Below are 26,945 nucleotides of genomic sequence, written 5' to 3' on the forward strand. Positions count from 1 at the left end.
TCTTGTTTGAATTGAACATGAAATGACAAATTATATTTGGATATGATTATTCTTAATGCATTATTGACTGTGGATTATTGAAATTATTATGAATTTTGGAAGACATTATTGAATTATGGTACAAATAGGTGGAAAATTTCCACTTAAAATCTCTATCAATAGCAGGGAGCAGTGGTGAACACCTGTAATCCCAGTGGTTAGGGAGGCTGAGGTAGGAGGGTCAACAGTTCAAAGCCAGCCTCAGCCAAAGTGAGATGCTAAGCACCTCAATGAGACCCTGTCTCTAAATAAAATACAAAAAAAAATAGAGCTGGGGATGTGGCTTAGAGGTTGAGTGTTCCTGAGTTCAATCCCTAGTAACCCCTGCCAACAAAAAAAGAAAATATCTATCTAAAACATAAACTTTTATGCCTAGGCTGATCCATATTTTTTTTCTTCAGTTTTTCAAACAGTAATCTAATAATAGTTCGATACCATTTTAGATGTTGTGGAGGTTGGCTCACAATGGTCTGGAAGACAAACATTTATGTGCTATTTCCAAGAGGAAAATGTGTTGAAAACATGTAATCATAGCTCATATCCAAATTTCAGGGGGGCATTCATTAGAAATTCATATATTGATTAGAGGAACAGAAAAATTCCTTAAAATTGTTATCACGTAAGAGGAGACATGCAATATGTAATACCTGAATATCTGCCTGAATGCACAGTTCTCAATAAATTGTGTAACAATGGGAGTAGTAAATAGTTACATGTAGATGATATGAAGACTTAAACCAAAACAAACTACATATTACTGATTTAAATTAATTTAAATTCTTATTAATTGGCTTGAATATATCATGTTTATTATGCTTAGCCAGTAGTAAAAAAAGCAACACTGCCAATTATCCATCCTGTTTTAATCATGCTAGAAAGTGCCCAGTTTCTTTTATTCACCATGATTCTGTGCAAGTATTTTTTTCACATAACTATCTGGAGGATAATATGCAAATATTTTCATTTTTCCCACTTGGGTGTTAAATTTTTTCACTGGTAAATTTTCAAATACTCTCGGAAATGTCTATAAGTGCTCTTCAAAAATATTTTTAAAAGAAATTTAATTAATACTAACCAATTTATAAATGCATTTTCTAGAGCAGTTTTCTGCAATTACATATGCTAAGTATGATAAATAAAAAGTTTTCATCATTTGTTTTTCTACAAAAATATGGAAGAGGAAAAATCAATAACAAGGAAAAGTAATAGTGTTAGAAAAGCTTCTTTACTCTTCAATGTTTTGTGAAGTTATAGAAATACCATATTTAGCATTTGAAAATATGATACTGAGGAATTAACATGATAAGTGAAGGTGTCAGTGAGAGGTAATGAATGATACAATATTTAAATAACCTTAAGGTAGAAGAAAAGTTATTTGAACTAATAAAATGATACTTATTGTCATTTTTTTAAATATTGTGTTCATAAATATTAATGGAAAATTTATACATCCATAGAAAACATGAAATAAAATGGTAAGCTCAAATATAAACTCTACAACTCAAAATTGGGAAAATTGATTTAGTATGCCAATGTAGAAAGACAAAATTAGCCATTCAAACATTTGAAAGTTAAATCTAATTTCTCTGTGAAAAATAGAATAGCTTGACAGTAACTGAACACAGTAAATTCCTAACTTCTGCCATTATTCTGAGGTGAGAAAGAATGATATGGTGGCGAAATGACATTATATAGATCTAATAGATATTATATTTATAAGAAAAGCTATAATCCATGAGAAATATAATAAAAATAAAACTTTAAGAAGTTAATATCAAATATATTTTCAAATTATTATTTACTTTAAATATATTTATCCCAACTCAGAAAATCAACTACCATCAATTATTATAATCTGGCCAATTCAGTTCCATAATATTATGATCAGAGGCAAGGCTATTACTTAATTTATATCTAGAAAAAAATAGGTATGACTTCAGATTTAAGCCTGAAATTTTATTACAATCAAATATACAGTTATTGAAGTTCCAGTCTTAAATCCAATAATTGTCTGTTATTGCATTATTTAATTGGCCAAGAACTGTGCTAAATGCATAATTTAATTGCCACAAATACCACAGAGGGCATGGTGACAGACTGAAGCAGAGATATTTGGGGCATGTACATACTACATGAGAAGCTTGAAATAACTCTAAGTTCCTATCCCAGTTCGGAATTAACTTTTTGTGACAATGCTGAAAAAAACATTTTTAAAAAGCTGGGGCTTGTTGCCTTCTTTACAGTATAGTGGCTTTATTTTTATAACTAGTGATGTGATTATAATGCCTAGTTTCTTCTTATTATTATTATTATTACTAGTCCTCTTCCTCTCCCATTCTCCTTCTCCTTGATTCCTTTGCTCCCTTCTCTGGTCAAACTTTTTTTGTGTTAGTGGTGCTAGGGATTCAATCCAGGGCCTCATGCTTGGAAGACAAGGGTTCCACCACTGATCCATATCCCAAGCTCTGGTTATATTATTTATACATATACTTAGTAACCCTAAATAAGTAATAATTCAGCCAAAGTATAATAACCTCTTATCATTTTCATAATCTGTATATCTATTATCTGCTACCTATTTGCAAATGGCATATAAACATACAAAACACGTAAATTTTAGCAAATTCTTTACAACGTTCTTAAAAATCAGAAGAGGAAAATATTTGGTATGATGTTAATAATAACTGATGAATAAACAAATGTATGTATTACAATGATCCCTAAAGCATATCAGATAATGGGTTCTTTGTAGCATTCTGAAGTACCCATTTTGATTAGTGAGGAGAAAAGCAGCAAAACTCTTTGATTAATTCTTTAATTTTGGATGGATCTCTGTTAGCTTTTTCTGAATTTTGTGACATAAAATTAATTGAGTTGTGTTTCATTTTTAAAATTACTGTGAAAATGTTTAATGAAATTGATGAGTGGTGAATGAATTCAGAGAAATTGTAGCCTTCTGAGTGCTTATATTCTGACCTGGAAAACTACTTTTATCATTGTCTCACATTGGCTGAGGGTTAACTTCACTATCATCCTGCAGTTTCAGCTTACTAATACAGGTAAAAAAAAAAAAAAAAAAAAAAAAAAAAAAAAAACAGAAAATGAGCAAATTAAAATCTGGGGATCATTTATCAAAGCTTATATATTTATTCAGACTTATTTTCTTGAAATTGTATGGAAGTCTATTTAAACATAAAAAAATCCCATCTTTACAAAGATGTCCTTTCAAAACAAAAAAGCAACCTAAAAGTACACATGGATTAGTACATATTTACTGATATATTTTGAAATATGATTCTAGCCTAAGTTTTCTACAATTCTCTTTTAAAAATATCAGGTTAAAGAAGCAATTAAAAAGTGAAATACAAATGATTCTTAAGATCATACCAAGGAAAAAGGATGTCGAAACTCATTCAAAGAATGTGCAAATAGCTTTAACAACCATATTCCTAAAGTTGTTGTTGTTCATGATGCACGTTAAGTGCACAGAACATTTGCCTTGATGGCAGTTTTATTCTCAGCATAGTAAATGGCAAAAGGGTTTCTGTTCAATTGACTTTCTCATAAAAAGTTTAATTCCCTCTTCATTTTATCATAGGTTCGAGCTTGAGTTTTTTTTTAATCCAGCTTACATGTACACACTGCATAAGTAAATTTTGTTTTGTTTGACAGAATGATCTGGTGTCAGAGTGAGAGGAAATGGTGCTTGCTGTAAGTGCTGATGTGAATTGCAGGGGTTAGGAATCCCTTCAGAAACGACTTTGAGGTCAAATTCTCTTCTCACAAAAAATATATAGCTAGGCAGCATATAAGAATGGAATGTTTTATGTTATGTTGAATATTGTCACAAAGTGTTTGATGCCACAATATTCTATATCATATTGTACCCAGGTATTTCATGATCACACAAATATGAATGAAAATTAATTCGAAAAATATTATGTCCCAGCTGCATTATATGTTTTATGTAAATCTACAAATCATAAATCACTAAAGAAAATGCTTATTAAATTCATGTATACATTTAAAAGTCAATAATGGCCAATGCTGCAATTGATAGGCATTTTAGCATGTAATAAATAGCAGGAAGAAGATTTATAAATATAGGTTACATATATAATATTTCATTATACAGATAAATGCTTTAAACCTGGAGTTAAAATCTTAAAACAATGAATCACTACTTATGGGTATATAATCTATTTAAATAATTTTACATATAAATACAAAACATATATCTGATAAATTCAATATAGGAAACAAATAGGACTTACCTTAAATTGCAAATAAGTAATGGATGATACAAATTTTACCTTCTTTAAACATTTTTAAGTATTTTCTAATATTTTTCCAGTCCCTTTCACTAGTTGTTTTTAAATTTTGGGATAATTATAGATGCATATGCATTTTTAAGAAATAATACACATTCCATGAATCCTTGGACAAGTTTCTTCCAATGCTAATATTTGCGACATTATAGTACTATATTACAAGCAGAATATTGACTTTGGTTCTATCCATTTTATTTACATTCATTTGTATGTTTGTGTTTGTGTGTTTAATTCTATTCAATTTTACCACACAGATCCATCCCAGTAGTCAAAACAATAGTCAAGAGAATATAGATGAATAAATATCTGGTAATATTATTAAAGTAGATTTTATTGAATTTTAAGGTACCAGCAATTTTTTTAATGTGGGTATCAACAAACTTTCTGAAGATCAATTAAAAATTACTTAGGCTTTATGTGCCAAAATAAATTGATTACAACTACAGTATTGAACTATCCTTTTGCAAAACTGCTAAACAAATGGATGTGGCTTTGTTCCAGTACAGTTTTATTAAAAACAAAATAGCTCATAACATGATTTGGCTCTTTTCCTTGACCTTCCATTTAAGGTTTTTACAGTCTTTTTTAGTCATGAAGTAGCAATTTTTTTTTTCTATTTGGCTTGTTTTCCTTTGTTTTGTTTTTCTATTGAAAAACTATGTAATTAAATACAAGGTTTTGTAGTTCTTGAATTTAAAGATTTTTCTTTTTCAATTGGACCATTATGGGAAGCAACAAGTGAAGTTCCATAATCACAAAATTAATTTTAGTCATCACAACAATCCTAGGATTTCAGTTGTACAGAATGTGCTACATCATATACTTGGTAAAATACATACTAATAAGACAGTTAATTCACTTTGTTCTATAGTTTTTACTTCTCTTCTGCTGAAGTAAAGTTATTTTATGAGTTAACTATTTTTTAGGCAAATAATCAAAACAAAGAGAAAATCCATGGGTTCTGAGAACTGCTAAACTTTGGTAAATTACTCAGATAATATAAATGTAATTTCAATACTATCTATGATGAGAATGCATAAAAGAAATACAGATCTAATAAATATGCTTAATATATGTCTGAAGTAAAAAATGTTTCAAATACTTTTTTTATGAAGGAGACTTATGAGAAAGATAATCTATCTTACATCATCTCTTTCAAGCTGATTTAGATATATTGAGTGACCTCATGCTTACTGTATCGTTCTGTAAAACTCTTAGTATACTGCATTGTTTTCCTAGATGATATTTAATATCATATGTGTCTGTATAATTAGGTCATCAGGTAAACAAAACATTAACTTGAAATATGATACTAAGTTAACATATTACATTATTATACATCATTTACTGATTTTATATGACATTTCAAAACAGTAATATAATTTCCACTGTACCATCTGAGGTCAAAATCACAGAAAAATATTTTTCTATGAACACCAAAGTACAATGTTAATAAAACCAATCAATTTAAAATTTTTAAGTTTTTGTAAAATAGACTTTATACAAAAGGGTAATGAACAAAGACTAAAGTTGCTGCTATTGATTTGGCAAAAGAAGTGAATGTAGTATGATGAAATATTCTATATGCACATTTAAGTTACACAAAGAATACTATGTGTTTTCTTATGTTTGACTCCTAGTTACCATACTAAGGTGTACTATATCATGTATTATTTGAAACGTCTAATCATTTTTTAATCTTTATTTTACTTATTTATTTTTATGTGGTGCTGAGGATCAAACCCAGGGCCTCGCCCATGCTAGGCAAGCTCTCCATCGCTGAGCCATAACCCCATCCCCAATCTTATCATTTTTATTACCTTAAAAATAATAGTCTATTCTACCATGATCAAAAAAAAAGAAAAAAACAAAGTAGTGTTTATTTTATCTTAACAAATGTGTAGTGAAGTGCAATAGCATATTTCAGCCATAAATTTTAATTAAGAATAAAAGTGTCACATAATTTTTCAATTATAAACACAGGCACATTCTGAAAAACTGGAACTTATAACCAACCAAAGATTAGGAATCAAGTTGACCATTAAAATTTTTAGAAGGAGGAAGTTCTATACATTTAATTCTAAAATTTCATTCTGGATCATAATTATTAGCATAAAATATTTTCTCCAGAATAAAATAAACAATGAATTTCTTTATAAGTAAATAAATGTTAATATATTTGATGATTTATTATATAGCATGTTAAAATAACATATCAAATTACGAATTTAGAAATATCTTTCAATAAAACAATAATTTCAAGTACATGAAAATAAATACTAATCCCTAAAATTTTTTTAACTATTGTCATCTCAGTTTCACTAATTGAGTTTAGTATGATTTCTTCATTCTTATTTTAGTGGGAAATTGCAGATTCCATAAAATTTGAATTATTTGGTACAAACTGAAAGTATCACTTTTAATGAGGGAAAAAAAATGAGATGTTATCACAGCATGGCTTGGCATTCATTATTCCCTCAATTCCACTCCAGGTGCTTTTCATTGGGTGGATTTAACTGTAGACTGAATTGGCCACCTTGGGTCCTTAACATAACTCCATGATTGGGAAGCCATATGGTGCAATGCTGAAAGCTATATTAAATTGTGAGTCATATTTTGGCCAGCTTTATTCTCATAATGTAGTATCAGAACTGTTTCCATGTAAATTTCTACACACTGCTGCTTATCAGCATAATTAAGCTAACTTTTTCTTTTCCCTATTTATATCTTGCTGATATAAAAACATACTAGAGTTTAAGCAAAAGTGACTAGCAGAGACTAGGAAAGAAATAGAAATGACACTTCAGGTTCACTGGTATTTACCTTTAAAGAAGCAGTCTTCATTGTGAACAATGGTAATCTTTTGCTTTTTCAGGCAAGCAGCTCTGTGTACCTCACAGTGGTTTTCATAGAATTCTCCATCAGATCCACACACAGGTTTGTAGTGACGTTTGCAAAGGTCCATGCAGGCACATTCTGCTTGCCCTGTCTGTCTGCTGATCACACAGTGCCTTCCCAAGCCACAGTACTTATTTTCACAAGATCCAAAAGGGCCATCCTGAATCAGAAATCCTGAAGATAAAGAATAGAAAACCATTAGTTTCCTATGTTCAAATAATCTGTGCATTTCAATGTTTCAAAAAGAAAATATGTTCCAATATAATTTCAATATTATCTGTTGCACTGTAGTTTCAAAGGGCTTATATCAAAACACAGAGATGAACTTTTACAAAATGCTCTCAGCCTTCCTTCACACCTCCTTTGCTTGAACCCTGTTCCCCCTTCTCAGAGTACCATCATGTGTAAAGCTTTAAACTATCTCCCTACATGATGGCACCATAATGATTAGCAGATTCTGATGAAGTTTAAAATACAATCTCACAACCTGTCAATCTCAGGATATTGGTAGGCACCTAACACATCTGTCACTCACTTTCCTGTAAAATAGGGATAATAAGAATGTATTGTATTGTTATGAGGATTAAAGGCCTTGGTGTGTGTGTGTGTGTGTGTGTAATATATATATATATATATATTTTTTATTATAAAATTATAGAATTATATATATAATTCTATTTAGTGTTAATGTCATTTCCTCTTTCAGAAAATAATTTTTATAATTCAAACATGAAAAGAAACATTTTTTTCACCTTTATTTATTTATTTAGTTTTATGTGGTGCTGAGGATTGAACCCAGTCTCACACATGCATGGCAAGTGCTCTACCACTGAGCTACAACCCCAGGACCAAAAAACAAATTATGAAGATCAGCTTTATTTTCATTTTTACAAAAAAAGCCCACACATTAAATTTATTTTCATATTGATGCATGCATGTACTCTGACATCAGTTTTTTATTGAACATCAAATTTCACAGAACAGTGGCTTTTATTGTAGAATATCTGCATATTCACAAGAGCACAATTTGATCAAATTACTCACTAATACCCGTCATTCCTACCTTCCTCTTTCCCTATAATCTTTTCCCTTTCAGCTAATGGCCACTCATTTACTTTCATGGTGATCCCGTTTCCCTCTGTTCTTTTTCCCTGTGGCTTCCACATATGAGGGAATACATGACAATTTTCTGAGTCTAACTTATTTCACTCAAAATTATAATCTGCAGTCCCATGCATTTTCTTGCAAATGGCATGATTTTGTTTTTCTGTATAGCTGAATAAAACTCTGTTGTGTATATACACCACATATTCTTTACCTGCTCATTTGTAGGCTGATTTTATAACTTGGATATTGTGAATTTTGCTCAATAAACACAGGTATGTATGTATCTGTAAAGTGTGTTGACTATAATTCTTCTTGATAAATATCAGGAAGAGGTGTATCATATCATAAGTCTACTTTTAGCTTTTAAAGGAACCCCCCATACCATTTTTTATATAATATGTTGTATTAATTTATATCCCCACCAAAAGTGTAAAAGGGTTTGTTTTGCCTAGCACTCTCCCAAATACTTATTCTTAATTTTTTCTTTTATATTTTTATGGAGCCCTTTTTATTTTATTTTTGAGACAGTATATTGATAAGTTCTGAGTTTCTTGCTAAATTACTGAGGCTGGCCTTCAACTTTCAATCCTCCTGCTTCAGCCTCCAGAGTGGATCAGAGCATAGGGGTATGCCACTGAACCTGGTGGGAATTTGTAGTATTGATGCTTGTTATTCACACTGGAGTAAGATATCATGAGATTTGTATCTTTGATTCTACCTATGTGGTGTATTACTTTTATTTATTTGTGAATGTTAATTGATTTTTGTATTCCAGGGATAAAACCAACAAGATCATGGTATATGGCCTTAGTGTATATTGAATTCAATTTGCTATTATTAGTGAGCATGCTTGCAGCTATGTTCACCAATGATTTTTGGTCTGTAATTTTCTTTCATTGAAGTATAATTATCCAGTTTTGGTATCACAGTGATAAACACTTCATTGAATCTCTTCGGAAGTGTTCTCTCCCTATCAATTTTCCAGAATAAATTGATGAATACTTGTATGAGTTCTTCTTTATATATCTGATAAATTTAGCTATGAAACCATCTGATCCTTCATTACTGATCTGTTAAGGTTTTTTGTATCATCTTAGTTCAGTTTTGGTAGCTTGTATGTGCCTAGAAATTTGCCCATTTTCTCTATATTTAATAATTTATTAAAATAGTCCCATTAGGGACTATTTTTATTTTGAGTTGTGTTACTCTTTCTTTTGTTAGTATGGATAAAAGGTTTTCATTATTATTTATTTTTTCAAAGAACCAATTCTTTGTTTCATTTATCCTTTGTATTATTCATCTTGTTTCTATTTCTTTAATTTAAAGCTATGGTTTTTAATACTTCTTTCTTTTACTAGATTTTGGATTGGTTTGTTTTTGCTTTTGCAAGATCTTATGATCTACCACTAGGCTGTTTGTTTGAGATTCATTCATTCTTTCTTTGTTTTTTTCTTTTTTTCTTTCTCTCTTTCTCTCTTTCCTTCTCTCTTTCTTCATCTCTTCCTCTCTCTCTCTCTCTCTTTCTTTCTCTCTTTCTTATAGGCACTCATAGATCTAAAGTTCTCTCTTAGAATTGCCTTCCCTGTACCCAGATATTCTGGTATGATGTGTTTCCATTTCCATTTGATTCTAAGAGTTTTTGAATTGCTCTTAATTTCCTCAATGTTCTACTTATTGATCAAAGGTGTGTTGTTCAGTCTCTATGTATTTATACAATTTCTTTAGTCTGTAGTTTTTTTTGTTGTTGTTCATTTCTAATTTATTTACATTATGGTTGAAAATAATGCAAGATATTTTGTATCTTCTAATAGTTGTTTTATGAACTAATCTTATGATCAGTTTGTAGTAATGTCCACGAGAAGATGAAAAGAATGTTTATTTAGTTGTTATTGGATAAAATATTCTGTAGATGTCTGTTAAGTCTAATTGATCTATTGTGTAGATTAAATTTGATGTGTCTTTGTTGACTTTGTACTTGGATGATCTGTTAATGATACTGGTGTACAGAAGTGTTGTATTGGGTTTTATCAATCCATCTATATCTAGTAATATTTGTTTTATGTAATTTAGTGCACCAACATTTGGAGTATAAACATTTACAATCATTACATCTTTTTGTTGGATTGTTCTCTACCAATATTGAACAATTTTCTTTGTCCCATCTTACAATTTTTTCAACTATTTTTTTTACTTTCATTTTATTTGCTTATTTATTTATTTTTTTATGTGGTGCTGAGGATCAAACATAGTGTCTCATACATGCAAGGCAAGGACAATACCACAGAGTCACAACCTCAGCCCTTATTCTTATTAATTTGAGTTCAAATTCTGCTTTACTGATATGAAAGTGATTCATCCTATTTGTTTTTGGATTCTATTTGCAGGGCATGTCATTTTCTTTTCTCTTACACTGTGTTTGTGAATGTCTTTGCTTTGAGGTATATTTCTTGGAAACAACTAACAATTGATTTTGGATTTTGAAAATCCAATCTGCTAGTTCAGATTTTTTAATTGGAAAATTAAGACCATTTACATTCAGTGTTATTATACACAGGAATATGTTATTTACTGCCATTTTGTTGTATTTACAATTTTTGAAGAAATCCTAGTTCTTATTTGCTTAATTATTCTTCTAATTTGATTTATTCTTTACCATGGTCTCTTTTTAGTATTTTTATCTTTCTCTTCAGTGTACATGATTTCTTTCAGTATACTTTGCAGTGCTGGCTTTGTTTTCATAAATTCCTTTGGATTATGTTTATTTTGAAAGGGTTTTATTCCTTCTTTGATTCTTAAGGTTAACTTTGTTGGGTACAGTAAATGAGGTTGGCAACTATTTCTTTTAGGACTTGAAATAGATTATTTTGTGCCTTCCGGAACTTTAGAGCTCTGCTAAGAAATCTACTGTCATTCACATTGATGTGCTTTGATAAGTGAGTTGGCAATTCTCTCAAAATTTCTGCTCGTATTTTAAAAAAAAATCTCTTTATTTAAATTTTCTTTCATATTCTCCATTTTCTTCCTTAGTCTATTTCTTACTTCTTATTTTAGTTCATTTGTAATTTTAAAAGTTAACTTTTTAAATTCATTTTACATTATTTCCTCTACTTTGATATTTGTGAGTTTAGTTATTGGAGTGTTAAGGATGTTTGGATGTGTCTTATGGCATTGTTTTTTCATGTTTCCTATATTTTTTGTTAATATTTGCATAGCTGTTAGGATAGCTATATCCTTTATTATTTTGTGATGTTCTTTTATGAGCTGCTGTTTTCTTTACTATGTGTACCAGACTGAAGATATATCTCTATGTCAAAACACTCAACATGATTCTGGTGCTATGCTTAATTCCCAAAATTATCACTTTTAGAGGAGATAATAATAATCGTTAACTGCAACCACTTCAGAATAAATAGCATAAAAACAAACCATAAAAACTTATTGTTAATCTTTACCACTCTCAAGTCTGAAATTGAATAAGGAAGTAATGCTTTAGATGGCTTGAAAATTAGGTATTAAAGGAAGTACAATAACTGTTAAAATATATAGTACATAAAAAGAAATAAAAAAGAAGTGTCAAGGAAAAAGTTGTAGGGGGCAAGAGAAAAAAGTAGATAATGCAGGAAGAAAAAAAAAGGCAAAACAGTAGAGAGCCTAAAAGTGAGCCTAAAAAAAATAAAGAAAGAAAAGAAAAGAAAAATCCAATTAATTTATTAAGACATTAAAAATGCATAAAATTGGAATAGTATATGCAATATCAAATGATGGGCAAAACTGCCAAATCAACACAGAAGAAAATACCAGTTTTAAAAAAAACACACACATATATATATATATATCACTACTTTTAAACTATTTCTTGCTGAACTTTTAAACTATTCCTTGCTGTACTCTTTGGGATGTAGAGATGTATTTTTATTGAGTATTCCATATTTGCAGTACACCAGGTTTTGCAATACATAGTAAATACTCATATCTCCTCAGTTTGTCTTCTGTGTTTCTCTGGGTATGCAGATAGCAACCACACCAGCCATTTCCAAGCTGGATTGGAGAGCTGTATATTTGCGTTTTGTCCCGTAGTTTAGCTTGCTACTTCAAAAACTGTGTTGAACTTGGGTCTTAACATCTACCCAGGTTAAGTTCTCTGGTGAGAATCTAGGTTGCTCTTGTCATTTCTTGTTGTGTCCAGCATCCTAAGAGTGATTTTGAGGGTCAAAGGAAATACCCTAATTGTCTGAGGTCTATCAATCTAATCTCTCCCTAGTTGGTAAGAAGTCTTTTGTGGCTGCCTATAAAATTTCTACATATACCCAGAACTATGAAGACATATGTGAGCCTGTCTGGGTAGATTTCGGGTTGTAGAGTGTATGGCAATCCACAATAGAGACATGCCAGTCAGGATGAACAGGCACAAGGCATTTTATAATTGGAGTATATGGTGATGGCCGACAGCAGGGGCACTTCATATGATCCTGTCCCTGGGACATTCAACTCCAGCACATGTTGGAGCATTAGCTGGGTTATGAAATAATGGCTCACAGCTGAGGCATGAAACATTATTATGAAACTGTGTCCCACATCAGAATTGTGCTCTATTCCCAAGGTGCCACACTCTTCCTCTCAGTATTCTACTTTCTGGTCTGCTCCATCCCAGTCCTGTTGTCAGTGGTTAGGGACATGGCGAAAGCTTGGCAGCCTTTAGGTCACAGCAGTCTCATTACACAGACTACTCAGAGGGTACACGTCAGAGAAATTCCCCAAACTCTTTTCTGTTTTCTATTCCAGCAACACAAATTTCTAAGTACCTCCAAGTCTCTGATAGTATAATATTTTGTTCCCGTCCATTCCCTCGGTCACTGTCCTCTCTAATATGCTATTATTTCACTGCTTCAATTCAAAAGTGTTGAGAAATGGAGATTTGTTACCTACCTCTACTCCAACATCTTGATCTCTCGCCAAATAAAATTTAAATTAGCAAAATTAAAATTACATGGGAAAGGCCAACATCATTTGTAGCATGGTTTTTAAAAAAGCAAATTTAAAGTGAAAATCAGAATAATTCTAGAAAATATTTTTTAATATTTGCATCTTTAATATAATATTCTAATTTTTGTGAAACATTCCATAAAGTTTGAAATAAAAATATAACTTATTGAATACCTTTTCTATTATTTTAATTAACTAATAATACCGCATGTAAATGTGTAATAAATTTGGAAAAACATAATTAAATCAGTAGTCCCTGAACCTTGGCATGAATTAGAATAGTGAAAAGATGTTAACAAAACACCAATCAACACACCCCACCCTAGAGTTTCTTATCAGTCAGATCTGTGGTGCAGTCCAAAGTGTATATTTCCAACATGGTCCCAGGTGACGGAGATACTGCTATTTCTGGGACCACATTTTAGGGCCACTGATTATAAATTATAATCATAATTTTTAACCAAAATAAACATGAGACTAAGAAAAAGACTAGCTAAATGAGTATGAAATGCTTTTAAGTGGAAAAGATGAAAAAATAATGCTGTGATCAAAACCAAACAAAATAATGCAAATATTTGGAAGATATTAGTAAAAAGGCATGGAAAACTTACCACAGTGATTAATTTTATTGATATGGTATAGAACAAGTTTTTATTTGGTTCTTTTTTAACTTTTTAAAGTTCAATAGGTTAAATTAAATTAGCAGGGGGCCAATAACCTGAGATTGTCTCCATACTTCAGGAGCCTAAGTAACAACAAGCAACCTAATTTGGTACATGAATAAGCCAAAATCAAATTATGAGTACATATTTTTGAAACAAAAGTTAGGTTTCAGCCAATTACAAACAGGCAAGCTTCAGCAGATCAGAAACACCCAACAGATCAAACTATGTCCAATTAAGACAAATGGCTCCTAATATCATGCCCAAATAAAATAGATTTCTCACTGTAGCCAATCAAAGAATCTCTCTACCTTGTTTTTGCAGTTGGCCTATGAAAACTCATTGATGCCTGGTGTGGTTGCCCACCCCTATAATTCCAGCAGCTCCAGAGGCTGATGCAGGAGAATGGCAAGTTCAAACCAGTTTTAGCAACTTAGCCAGGCCCTAAGCAACTTAGGGAGACCTGTTTTAAAATTTTAAGAAAATGAAAAAAAGGGCTGGGGGTGTGGGTAAGTGGTTAAGTAACCCTGGGTTCAATTCCTGGTTTAAAAAAAAAAATCATTGTTAATATTGATAGACCAAACTCTCTGAACATCATTTTGATTTGAGTGCAGCCCAATTCATGCATTGTTTTTTTGCCCAAATAATAAAGAATGCATTTAATTGGACTTAAATTTTTCTTTTATCAATTATACTACATAAAAAGGAAGGTCCAAAATTTCTAGTCAACTATGATTAGAAAATAAGAATTGATTTGAATGTACAAAATATTTTTTGTTGTTCTTAAAGCAGTACTTCAGCAAATTGTCAATGTAATGTTTACAGAATCAAAAATGATACTGCCATTCACAGGAATTTGACTCAAAAATATTTTCTATAATTGTATTTCTTATATTTCTTATTATTTTCAAGAAACAGATTAATATTTGCCAAGAGAGTGTTTTATTTGTTCTTTATTATGAAGGAATAAACTCAGATTTATTGAGAGAATGTGGTTATTTTACATTTTAGTCAGAAATTAAGGTAGCTTACTGAATCAGTACAGTTTCCCTGACTTTGTAGAAATGCTCTACTATAAATTCTACATCATCCACTATTTCTATGTTGGTGTTAATTTTTCTTTTTTCCTTTTTTTAATATTTTTTCTTCTCTAAAATTCTTCCTTAAAAATCTTGTACTCTAGTTGAGAGGTTTGTATTAAGATATTGGCCATAATGTAGAAGTTAATTAAGAATTTTACATAAGCTAGAAGCTGTGTGTTGCATATAGCTGCTACAATTAAAGGAAATTTAATTAATTCATATTCCACCAAAAAGAAATCTCATATTATGTAAATGAATAGCTAGAACATATCCTTTCTGACACTAATTAACCATGACTAATGCTGAACTTAAGTTTCAGCTGAGATTAAATCAATTTAATCTGATCAACATGTCAAAGATTTTTTTTTAAAGTACATTCAGTCAGATAGCATACTAAATGAATTTTAATCAAGAACTTATAGTCTGCCATCTTACAGTTTGATAAAATAGCATTTTTTTTCCAAAAATGGGCTATGCATTTAATAAGTACATCAGCTTAAAATTTCTGTGCCTTCCAAGCATTACAAAAATTGCTCAAACCAATTTCAAACAAAGCTGAAACATTAAGTGATTAAAAGCATAAAATCAAAAAGTAAAATAATTCTACATTATTCTAAAGATGGTCTTTACAAATTCTCAGTCACAAAGCAATTGTCTTTAAAGCATATCTATATTTATATCTGTCATCTCAATCTATGTATATAGAAGATAAATTTTATCAGGTACTTAACATTCAGTGGATCTAAATGGAAGTAAACTGTTAAAAATAAAACTGTTTTAATGGATAAGGTGCTATATTCGTTGCTATGGGATACATAAAAAGAGAGGTCTTTGACAACTTCTTCAAGAGGCTTGCAAAGAAGATGAGAAAGAACATCAGCATGCCCAAATAGAGAAAGAAGGATGTAGAAGTGTATTTGAGGGCATGAAGTAGATTGATATGAATAACAGCAGGTAAAACCTCAAAGACATTGTATCACATCACAGTTGAGTTTGTTCTCAAAGACTGCCAGTTCAGAAGGCTGATTTGTTGATAAAACAACCCTTGGAATAAAGACTGATATTACATTTAGAAGGATAATAGCTGGAAGAAGGAGGAATCAGGTTCTGATTAGCTAACTACCTTTAATTGTTATTGTGAAATAAAAACATAATTTGATTTATAGTGTCAAGTTATTTGAGGTGTTGTTTCCTGAAAATGTATTATGTTTAAATATAAAATCTAAGCCGCCCACCCTGCAGTTCCCCTATGCACTGGAGATGATGACCTCCATTGCTGGACATGTGAGCACCATTTCTTGGGACATTTCTTTCTCTGCTGTCCTTAGGCCTCATAAAGAGCATTTGCCACAGACATGTTAGGACATACTGAGACAAAGTAAGTTGCTGGCCATAAGGAATAGCAGCCATCTGCATGCTTGCTTAGTCATGTCTGGTTGCAATTGATAAGGAGCTGTAAGGGACACTAGCCATAGGCACACTTAATAATGACTGGTTACAATCGATAGGGAGCACAGCTCCATGGACGTGTGCAAAGTGCATGTCCTGTTATGATTACATCATCTCACTGGACAGAACCAATGGTCATTGACTTTTATTGAATGTAACCACCAATCGCCAAGGTACACCCACCAACTTGGAACTCTATTTAAATCACTTGTCCTGCCACAACAATGAGCCTGCTCAAAGACATCAGTGAGACTGGCTGCTTTGCTGTCCATCCCCAAATGGATTCCACCATTTCCTGATGTCCAGCACTCTGCTGGAGAGAACCACCAGACAACAACAATGTCTGCTCTTTGGCTAAGAAAAGTTGCATAGCATCAGAGGTATTTGGAGGCTTGGGTATCCCTAGGGTTGTGTGATTTGTGTGTAGTGTTTAATTGCCCTAGGATTGTGTGATTTGCTTGTAGTGTTAATTAATATGCATTAAATACTAGTTGGGCTGCTCCAGCACACCCAAAACTTTTTGCATTAATTGTTTATATGTGATGATTGGTATGATCGAATATACAATTGCATTTAAAGACAATCCACCGCCAAGTAATTATTAATAGTGCTGCTGGCAATAGGCCTGTTGCTTCTAGAAGAACACACTTGACAAACGTACAGTATTATGGCTCTTCTCATTCAAAATTGACTTTTAGTTCCAGTTCCTCCTACCATGCTCCTGCTGCCACTCAGCACACACCCTTTTTTAAAGGTACAGCTGTTGCCAAAGGAGAGTTCCAAAAGCTAAGCCTTGATGACTTTAATTCACAGAACATTTTAATTATGTACATATTGAACTCCTTCTCTGTCATTTCATCTGCTGTGCTGGCCATGGATTCTAATAATGTGGTATCTTGATTTGTTTGAGGCACTTTCTTTCCTTGTCTTTTCATATTGCTCACGTGTCTTCCTATCTAGCTCTGTGGATCAGAGGCATTACTGCTTTTACCCATAGGCTTATCGTGACCCTGCATGGTTCCAATACCTCTTCATTGAGCGGAAGAATAATATTAACAGATCCCAATATAAACAAAATACCACCTAAAAACAAATAGTTGTTATTAAGACTTTACAGTTTTGTCACAAAGTACAGAAATGGCGAATTTAATTATTATCTACAATATAATCAGTAGGTTTGTAAAAGGGTTTACAGTTTCTGATGGTGGACAAAGAACTAGGAGTGAGGTATAGGAAGATATGCTCAGGAGGTATGAGATGAGTATTATATTTTAGGAAGCGTGAAAGAGAAATCTCAAGAAGGTGGTTAGTATCAGGAGAATAGAGAGGTAGTAATTTTGGGTAGACAATAAGAGGGATGATAGTAGAATACATAAAACAAACACATATATATTAAGAAAAATGTTTAAAAATGTTAAAATACTAAAAATTGGAGAGGAAAAACAAACAAAAAAAAATATACAACACTGTAATTTACTATTCAATCATCTCAGTCCTCAATAGACTAATTCATGCAAAGTGTTTGGTTTCACATATGTTGGGGGATGTGAGGGAGAGAGAATAAAGAGGGAAAAGAATGAAAAAAAATCTCAAAAGAAGAAACAAGGATTATTTTGATTGGAGATCAGTATCTTTCTTACTTCCCTTCTCATCACATAGGTGGAGTTGTCTGTTCTTAGTTGGTATCTCCACCCTCAGGACATTCAAGGTTACCAGGGTGTGAAGGTAGGTCTTGAATGCAGGGTCCCTGGAAGTGGGTATGGCACCTGTCTATCCCATTGGGAGATTGCACCTCAAGGATCTCCTTTGGGGTCTGCTCCTGTGATGTAGGTGCTGGGTCTTGATCTCATCATCTCATCTGTAGACCTCATAGTTCCTGCCCTCTAAATTGGTCTCTAAAGTTTATCTCCCTCACCCTGTTCCTTTCTACTTCCTAATTAGGAGTCTTTCTCTCCAGGGGTCTTGTGTGTTGCACTCTGGTGGCTGTGCACCTGTTGTGGAGGGCCATTTTGAATTGGGCAATAACTCTGCGGAGTTAGCATCTGCTGGGGCTTGGGGGGAATTAGAAAACTACGGGTACCTGGCTATCTGGTGTTCCAAACTGGTAGTTGCCCCAACTAAAGATGGTGATGGAGGTCACACAAAATTGAGGCAGCTGCTTTCAGTGATGAGGTGTCCGTTCGGATGGGGGGAACAACGTGATGGCGTTGTGCAATGTGTTCAGAGATGAGCTCTGTGACATGCAGTGTTGTGGCTCTTGGCTTTCTTCAGAGCCTGTGATGCCCCTACCGCAGGTTAAGGAACTTTGGCAGTAGCTGCAGAGTCTCAAGATGGAGGCGACCTGGGGAGCCCCAAGTTGGTAAATGGGGGTTCACACAGGAGTAATGGCTGGAGTTCCTGTGCGAGGGTAGAGGCTGAGTGTCCTTGGTGAGAGCAGCATCTGGGAATTCTGCACCCATGCTGATGCCAATGGTCCCACTAAGGAACCCAGGAGACCTGCATGGGTAAGTAGTCAGTAATTGGGAGTCCTTTTCTAATGCTGAGGCCTGGGGCCTCACACAGCATGGAGGCCGTGATTCCTGCGCAGGATCAGCTGTGGAGGGTCCTCTATCACTGTCGGCAAAGCATTATTCCCCTTTGTCAAGACCTGGGTAACAGAGCTACACAGAATGCTGCCTCCTTCTGACCCACCACCTTGCTTGGATCCAGCCCAGCCTTGATGACTTTAACAGGAAATACTTGGTGCTTTTCTTCTACCCTCTGTAATTCACCTTCCTGTGCCCTACAGAAGTCTTTGCTTTCAGTGTCAAAGCCAATGAATTTCACAATGTGAACTGTGAAGTGGTTGCAGTCTCTGTGTACTCCCACCTCAGCCACCTTGCCTTGATGGATATGCAGTGGAAGTTCTACTGTTTGTGCCACATGAACATTGCACTCTTTTGGGATTTAACCAAACAAATTTCTTGAGACTACAGTGTGCTTTTGAAGGTGCTTGTCTTGCACTCAGAGGTCTGTTCATAATTGACTCCCATAGAGTCATCAAGCATCTGAGTATCAAAGATCTACCTGTGGCCGGAGCATGGAAGAGACCCTCTGTCTAGTGAAGGCATTCCAGTTTGTGGAAACTCATGGAGAAGTCTGCCCAGCAAACTGGACACAAGACTCCCCTACAATCAATACAATTCCAACAGCTTCCAAAGAGTACGAGAAGATAAGTCTGTAGATAATCCCCTGTGCCCCTGCAGCTTCTCATGTCAGAAAAGAACTACAGCTGGAAACTTTTAAGCATTTAAAAATAATTATATATAAAAGGCAAGTCTAATTAAGCTCGTATCTATACATATTACTCTAAATGTTTTGTTTCTGTAACACTGGCTAAGATATTCTAACAGTAATTGCTAACATCAGGATTAATTAAGAACATCTTGATGGGTAGGAAGTTTCCATAAAAGGCCTGGTTCTCTGTTTCTTAGATCATATCTTCAGTGTATAAAGGAAATACAGTTTCTTAGCCTTACTTGAATCTTTGTCTATACATAAGTAGTATAACAAGCACTGAGAGTCTCTGATCAAAGATCCTGAAAATTTCTTCTTGAATTTCTTCATATTAAACTGCTTTTTTATAAGGAAACATAGATCATAGTTTTACACTATTAATCTCAGCAGTCCAAGTTAACTCTCAAAATGGATGTGTAAGTAATAGAAAGAAATATGAATCATATTATTTAAAAAAATAACAGCAGAGTGAATTAACTGATCATGTACAATCCCTATATTTACCATGTAAATAGTTATTTTACTCTTTAGCTGAATTGGTATCTAGATTTATTTGTTTTTTTGTTTGTTTTTGTTTTTGTTTTTGGTAGTGCTGGGGATCAAATCCAGCACCTCATGCATGACAGGCAGGTGCTTTACCACTAAGCCACATGCCCAGAGCTATTCCTATATCTATATCCATGAGGTGTAATTGTAAAGGATATATATTGAATTGTTAAATCCAGGAATTGTTTTGAAATTATTGTGATTATTTGCTTTCTTGTAGTGCCCAGTGTAAAATGTATCATAATAAATAACATTTGAAAATATTAAAAAAGAGCAAACATAAAATGTGAGTATGTGAACTTCAATATGTTAAAAAGAACAACAGATTTATAGAACAGATTTAAATCTTTGCCTTATCATTGTATATCTATCTGATATCAGCCAGGCTATGATCTCTTTGAGCCTGATATTCTAGTGGTAAATAAGAGATAACTAATATATTATGTTTAGATTTTATTTTATCAAAATATTCCATTTATTTAAAGATGCTTAATAGAATATCTGATGAAAGGTAATGTCTGGAAGTACACTGAATAAATTTTCTTTAGAAGGCTTACCATGAATGCTTCATCTGCATTATATATGTATAATTATCTAATTTATATATTCTAGAAATGGCCTCAACTATATATAATGAGAAATTATTTTGACTTAGATTTTCTAAAGGTTTTTTTTCTCTATAAGATGATCTTGTTTCATTTTAGGAGTGTCAGTATGGCAAACACAAATGAAATTTTTGGCAAATTAATTAAAATGTCAGGCCTCAGTTTCCTCAACTAACTAGAATATTACAAGTTCAATATTCTAGAAAAATTTTAGAAAATGGCACTCACACTTTTTTGATAATTATTATTTAAACTTTATTATTTATTATTATTTAACTTATTTAAATTATTTAAATTATCATTATTATGGACTTAGTACAATATTATATAGAAATCAATGAAGTAAATAAATAACTGCATTCACAGGTCTATTTTTAAAAAATCTGTTGGAAATATACTTAGGGAGGTTTTGGAAGAATGTGTATTTCCAAATAGCATCCCATTGTATAAGAATTTTTCTTCTCTCAGCTAAACAAAAGGAGAAAAAATAATTTTGGAAAAGAAAAACATGTTCACATTTGTTTAATTATACATTTTGATTTAGAATTATGCATAATATTTGGTGACAGTTTGTTACCCACATATGGAAAAATTGTAAATCCAAAATACAATTTTTTATTGCACACTGTAAACTTTAACAAAATGCTTTCAGGCCCCACAGATTTCATGGTAAGTGGCAACTCAAGTAAACACTGGAATGCTCACAGAAGATTGAGCACAATATGATCTTTTCATGACCTTTAATGATTGGAATCTGTGTTTCCTGCTGCTACTTTGTGAAATTGGTCAAAACAAGTCATCCAGGCTGTATGTGCATCACTACTGAAAGACAATCCATTTGAGCAGTCATATCATCTGTAGTTCAGCTGATCAGGACTCCTCTTTCATATCTTATTATACACAGTTCATTGGACCCTCATATAATTTTACAATATGATTTTTTAAAAGAGTAAAAATGAAAAGATAAATACATAAAAAGCTAAAGATTCAGGTAAATAGCATTCATCCAAATTATAGTTTCTGTACAATGTCAATGAATGTTTTCCAGGTAAATTTTTTAAAATATTTTTTTAGTTGTAGTTGAACACAATATTTTTATTTATTTTTATGTGATGCTGAGGATCGAACCCAGTGCCTCACATGTGCGAGGTAAGCACTCTACCACTGAGCCCCAGCCCCAGCCCCAGGTGGATAATTTTTGATGTCACATTTCAAGAAATTAGATGACTTTGAGATCAGTTATTAACATGGTAACAGATTTTTTTAAATTATGTTCTCAACTGAAGAAGAAATGATATGAAAATTTCCTGTAATGATAGCACAACAGTAATAGATGATGATCAAATCTCAACTCAGTTTTTGATCCTGATTACAAAAACTACAAAAGTTACACTTAACTGTTAATTTTTCCTTCTGAATCCTATCTATAAGCCATAATTTTTCTTATTGCCTATCTATGTTCCATTGAGAACACAGGACCACCCTCACCATTAGCATCCTGCAACAAGGTTGTCTGTTGATAATCCATGAAGCAACAATCCACATCATTATTCATCATCATTGGTAAGCTTAACTCTGTCCTATTAATCCGTATGTAAAGAATCTCAATAATAAGGAAACAGGGTGCAGAGGCAGGGAAGGTGACAGAGTGGCTCTTTTGTCCAAGTGGTCACATTTATTTATATCAATAGGTTACATTAGGTTATTAGTACCATAACCACATTATTGTTTAAGTTATCAGTAAAGTTGCTTATTCTGCAGTTAAATTTCACAGTTGCAATATGCAATGTTAGGAGCTCTATGCAGTTTTCAAGAAAGCCCATTGCCAGGCAGGCAGCTCCAGGAGCACCTGAGCTTGATGAAACATTGTAGTTATATATAAAACAAGTTCTTCTAATTTGTAGGAGCTATGTGCCTGCAATCAAGGTCACAGCTTGATGAGGATCTAACACAGAGGCATCTCAGGGCATTGCCATACCAGCTAGACATAACACATATATTAGCTATATTATTAGATCTTAAGAGAGATTGCAGGGCATTCTAAGGGTGGGTAATAGGGTGTTTTCTCACCAGGGGAACACTTCCTTGTACATTTCCATGGTCAGAATCCCTACATTTCTACTTTTGTTCCCTACAGCCCTTTGGAAACCCCTTTTTTTTTTTTTTTTTTTTTTTTTTTTAATGTCTCTATTGTTTTGTCTTTCCAAAATATGATATAGTTGAAATTATATAGTCAGTAGTCTTTTGACATTCACTTTTCATTTAATGATATTTAAACTTTCTTCATGTTTAGTGATGGTTTCATAGCTCTTCTTTCACTGATGATTATTATCCCATTGCATGTATTACTACAGTTTATTTCTCCATTCATCCATTGAAGGACATCTGTGTTTCTTCCAAGTGTTTGTATTATAAATAAAACTGACATGAATGCTGATATGCAGATTTTTGTGTAGATTTACAGTTTTAACTTATTTGGGAAAATAACAAGGAATACTACTATTAGATATGATGGTAAGAGTACATTCAGTTTTCAAGGAAACTGTTTAACTTTCTTCCAAAGTGGCTATGTCAGATTGAAATTCCACTAGCAAAAAATGATATGATAAGTTTTTTTGCTTCACATAATAACCAGTATTTGGTGTCATCAATATATGGTATTTCCACTGCTCAAATATGTATTAGTGGATCTGGGTGTTTTAATTTGCAAATGTTTGATGGCACAAAATGGTAAGCAACCTTTTTGTATAATTATTTAACATCCTTATATCTTCTTTGGTGAGGTTTGTGTTCAGGATTTTTGAACATTTTTGAATTCATGTTTTTTGTTGATATAGCATCTTTTCCTATTTTTGATATTTTGATCTCTGTTTACATTGGGTAATGATTAACTCAGGATAATTAGCATATCCATCACCTTGACCTTTTATCATTTCTTTATGGGGAGTACATTTAAAATCTCCTATTCTAATTTGAGCTGCATAATGCATCATTGCTAATTATATTCACAGAATATATTATATTCAACAGAATACCACAACTCATTTCTTCTGTCTACTATCAGAGAGAACATTCAGCCTTTGGTGTTTCGGGATTGGCTTACTTCATTTAGCATAATATTCTCCCATTCCATCCATTTATCTGGAAATGCCATAATTTTATTCTCTTTAATGCTGAGTAATATTACATTGTGTATACATATCATAGTTTCTTTATCCATTCATCTATTGAGGCCATCTAGGTTGGTTTCACAGTTTAGCTATTGTGAATTGAGCTGCTATAAACATTCATTTGGCTGTGTCACTATAGTATGCTTATTTTAAGTGGGTATAGACTGAGAAGTGGAATAGCTGGTTCAAATGATCAAATGATGGTTCCATTCCATGTTTTCTAAGGAATCTTCATACTGCTTTCCAGAGTGGTTCCACCAATTTGTAGTGCCACCAGCCGATTAACCAAACTTTCCATCTCCTTTTTTTTTTATTGTAGAGTTTTTAAGATATTGGGTATTTGGGGTCCTTTATAATATAGTTCTTTTCCTTATATGTTCTGCTAATATACCACTTGTCTTCTCAATCTTCTGACGGTGTCTTTTGCAGATAAAATTTTTTAATTTTAATGACATCCAAGTTATTAATTTTTTCTATTATGTGTTTTACCATTTTTGTAACCAACATGTCATCATTATACCCAAGGTCATACAAATGTTCCCCTATATTATCTTCTAAGAGTTTTATAGTTTTTAATTTAAACTTAGATCTATTTAGAATTTTTAAATTAAATATATATTGATTTTAGATTTAATCCATTTGAGTTAATTTTTGTGAAAGATATGAGATCTGTGTCTAGATCCTTTTGTTTTCTCTCTTTTCTCCCCTACATGTGGTTGTCCAGTGTTCCAATACCAGTTTTAGAACACAATATCCTCTCTCACAAGACATTGTTCAATTTGATGGATCTGTTTTAGGATTCTATATATTTTTTTAAATTAGTCTTTTTGTCTATTCTTTCTCAGGTACACAGTGCCTTGATTACTGTAGCTTCATAGTCAGAGTCAACGATCATTTCACTCTTCTACTTTGAATTTTTCTTTCATATTGTGTTGGTTATTTTGAGTATTTTTCCTCTGTATGTAAAAGGAACCTATATTATTTTATTGGTGATGGGGATAAAACCCAGGTCCCTGGGCATGCTAGGCACACACTCTACCACTGAGCTACAGCCAGTAGTTATATTGTAATATAACCATTACAATCAGGTTTTCAGTATTTATAAAATGACTTTTTATTGGGAAATGTTTGCTTTGATCAGATCTTATGTAAAATGTTGATACTCTGAAATGACTGAAAATTGCCAGCATACTTAATGGAAACATATTCAATTATAATTTTAAATATTACTATTGGAGATGTAAGAAGAATTGTGTGTCTGTGGTGTGTGTGTGTGTGTGTGTGTGTGTAGTTTAAACTTGGAAATCATTGCTTACAGAAAATCTTACGAAAATCCAATACATAAATTGAAATCAAAGAGCCACCATGTGGGTTACAGCAATGGTGAAAGTCTCAGATACAATTCTCTTCATCCTGGTGGCTCAGCAAAAGGAAAGTGGAAGAATTTCCACAGAACACAAATTAACTGATATCTCATTTTTCTCCTCTAAAAATTGTAGGGAGCCGGCGACCGCACCCTGAATATGGCGCTGGTTTCCTGCTTCTGCTTTCTTGGCAGTTAGAGTTGTGGAAGTAAACAACTCCTTGTAAGGCTGTGGAGCTGGGCTCTGACTTGTTTCCGCATTTGTGTATCTATCAGCTTTTTCCACGTGGCACAAGGACATTGGCTGTGCAAGAGATTTTTAGCCAGGGCAGACGGGCTGCTAGGGGCTCTTTCTTTGTTCTCTTCTGCTGCTTCTTCTTCGTCTTACTCCAAGGTTCCTGAATAAACTGCTGAAAGAAGAATCCTGTGTCGTGTCTTCCTTGCTGGCGAGGGGACGTGACAAAAAATGTATGAATTTTGATATGTGGCTGGAAATACTTACTCAAGCTTTTCTTTTTACTTAATGTTTTAGAAACAACTTCAGGGTTAGGAGCCATATCTAGAATAGCTGTCATAGTGTCATTTATTGGGAAGGTCCTTTAATGTCTCAGTTGTTCTGACCTTGAGTCTGAACCAGTTATTTAATGATTAATGTGCAACAAAAGACACTGTTTGTAGCATTTGCCAGTTTCTGTGGTGTAAAATATCCCCACAGTATCCAATTTCAAGCTATAACCAAGACATCACCGAATCTGTATTTTAAAAAGAGATGCCCAATTGGCTCTTATAAACCAGTACAACTCAGCTTCATAAGCCTCAATGATTGCCAAATCTCTGTCCCCCAACTTTCTATAGTTGAATTAAAGCACTGATTATTTTACTAATTTCTGCAACTAACCTCAAGTATATACTGTTGGTCAAAGAAAGATAATTAATTTCCTAAGAATAACTCATTGTTATAGCTGAAGCTTGAGCCTTCCATATTCTTGTGTAGGTAAATTTTAAGATTTTAATTTTACTCCTTTTTGAAGCTTTCTTTTTTTCTTTTGAGGGTTTCAACTAATGTTAAGTAGGGCTGTTTGATACAGCAAGGCATAGGTAAAAAGATTGTCCTCAGGTTTGGAACACATAACTTATTTTTATACAACTCTGATTCCTAGTCACATGGTCATATAAGTTCTTTGTGTGTGAAAAAAAATAGGATGCAAACCACTCTCTCTATTCTCATAATTTTTTTTTCCTACCCTCTGCCTCACCTCTCCAACAGCTGTGGTTTAAATCCATCTCAAATCTAATTTCTCCAGAAACTTGTTTATCCCCTGAATCCTTTCAATCCCCCTAGCTTAGGTGCTGAGGATAATTGCAGGCTTTCTTTATTTTGGTTTCCATGCTCTTACACTTCTTCCCTGGAGAAAAAGCCATAGAGTCATACAC

At 32.9% G+C, this 26,945-nt stretch overlaps 1 protein-coding gene and 1 pseudogene across 4 annotated transcripts in view; one reads left to right on the forward strand and one right to left on the reverse strand.

The window, feature by feature from the left end:
* Positions 1-26,945, reverse strand: part of Fstl5 (follistatin like 5) — a 762,470-nt gene that overhangs the window by 506,104 nt on the left and 229,421 nt on the right. For all 4 annotated transcript variants that reach the window (XM_048813586.1, XM_048813584.1, XM_048813585.1 and 1 more), the window contains exon 4: positions 7,194-7,442. In XM_048813586.1, coding sequence (XP_048669543.1) covers positions 7,194-7,442 — 249 coding nt within the window. The remainder of the gene's footprint in view (positions 1-7,193; positions 7,443-26,945) is intronic.
* LOC107141299 lies at positions 13,050-19,864 on the forward strand (annotated as a pseudogene).

Source organism: Marmota marmota, unplaced genomic scaffold (assembly GCF_001458135.2).
Source record: "Marmota marmota marmota unplaced genomic scaffold, marMar, whole genome shotgun sequence".
NCBI classification, from domain to species: domain Eukaryota; kingdom Metazoa; phylum Chordata; class Mammalia; order Rodentia; family Sciuridae; genus Marmota; species Marmota marmota.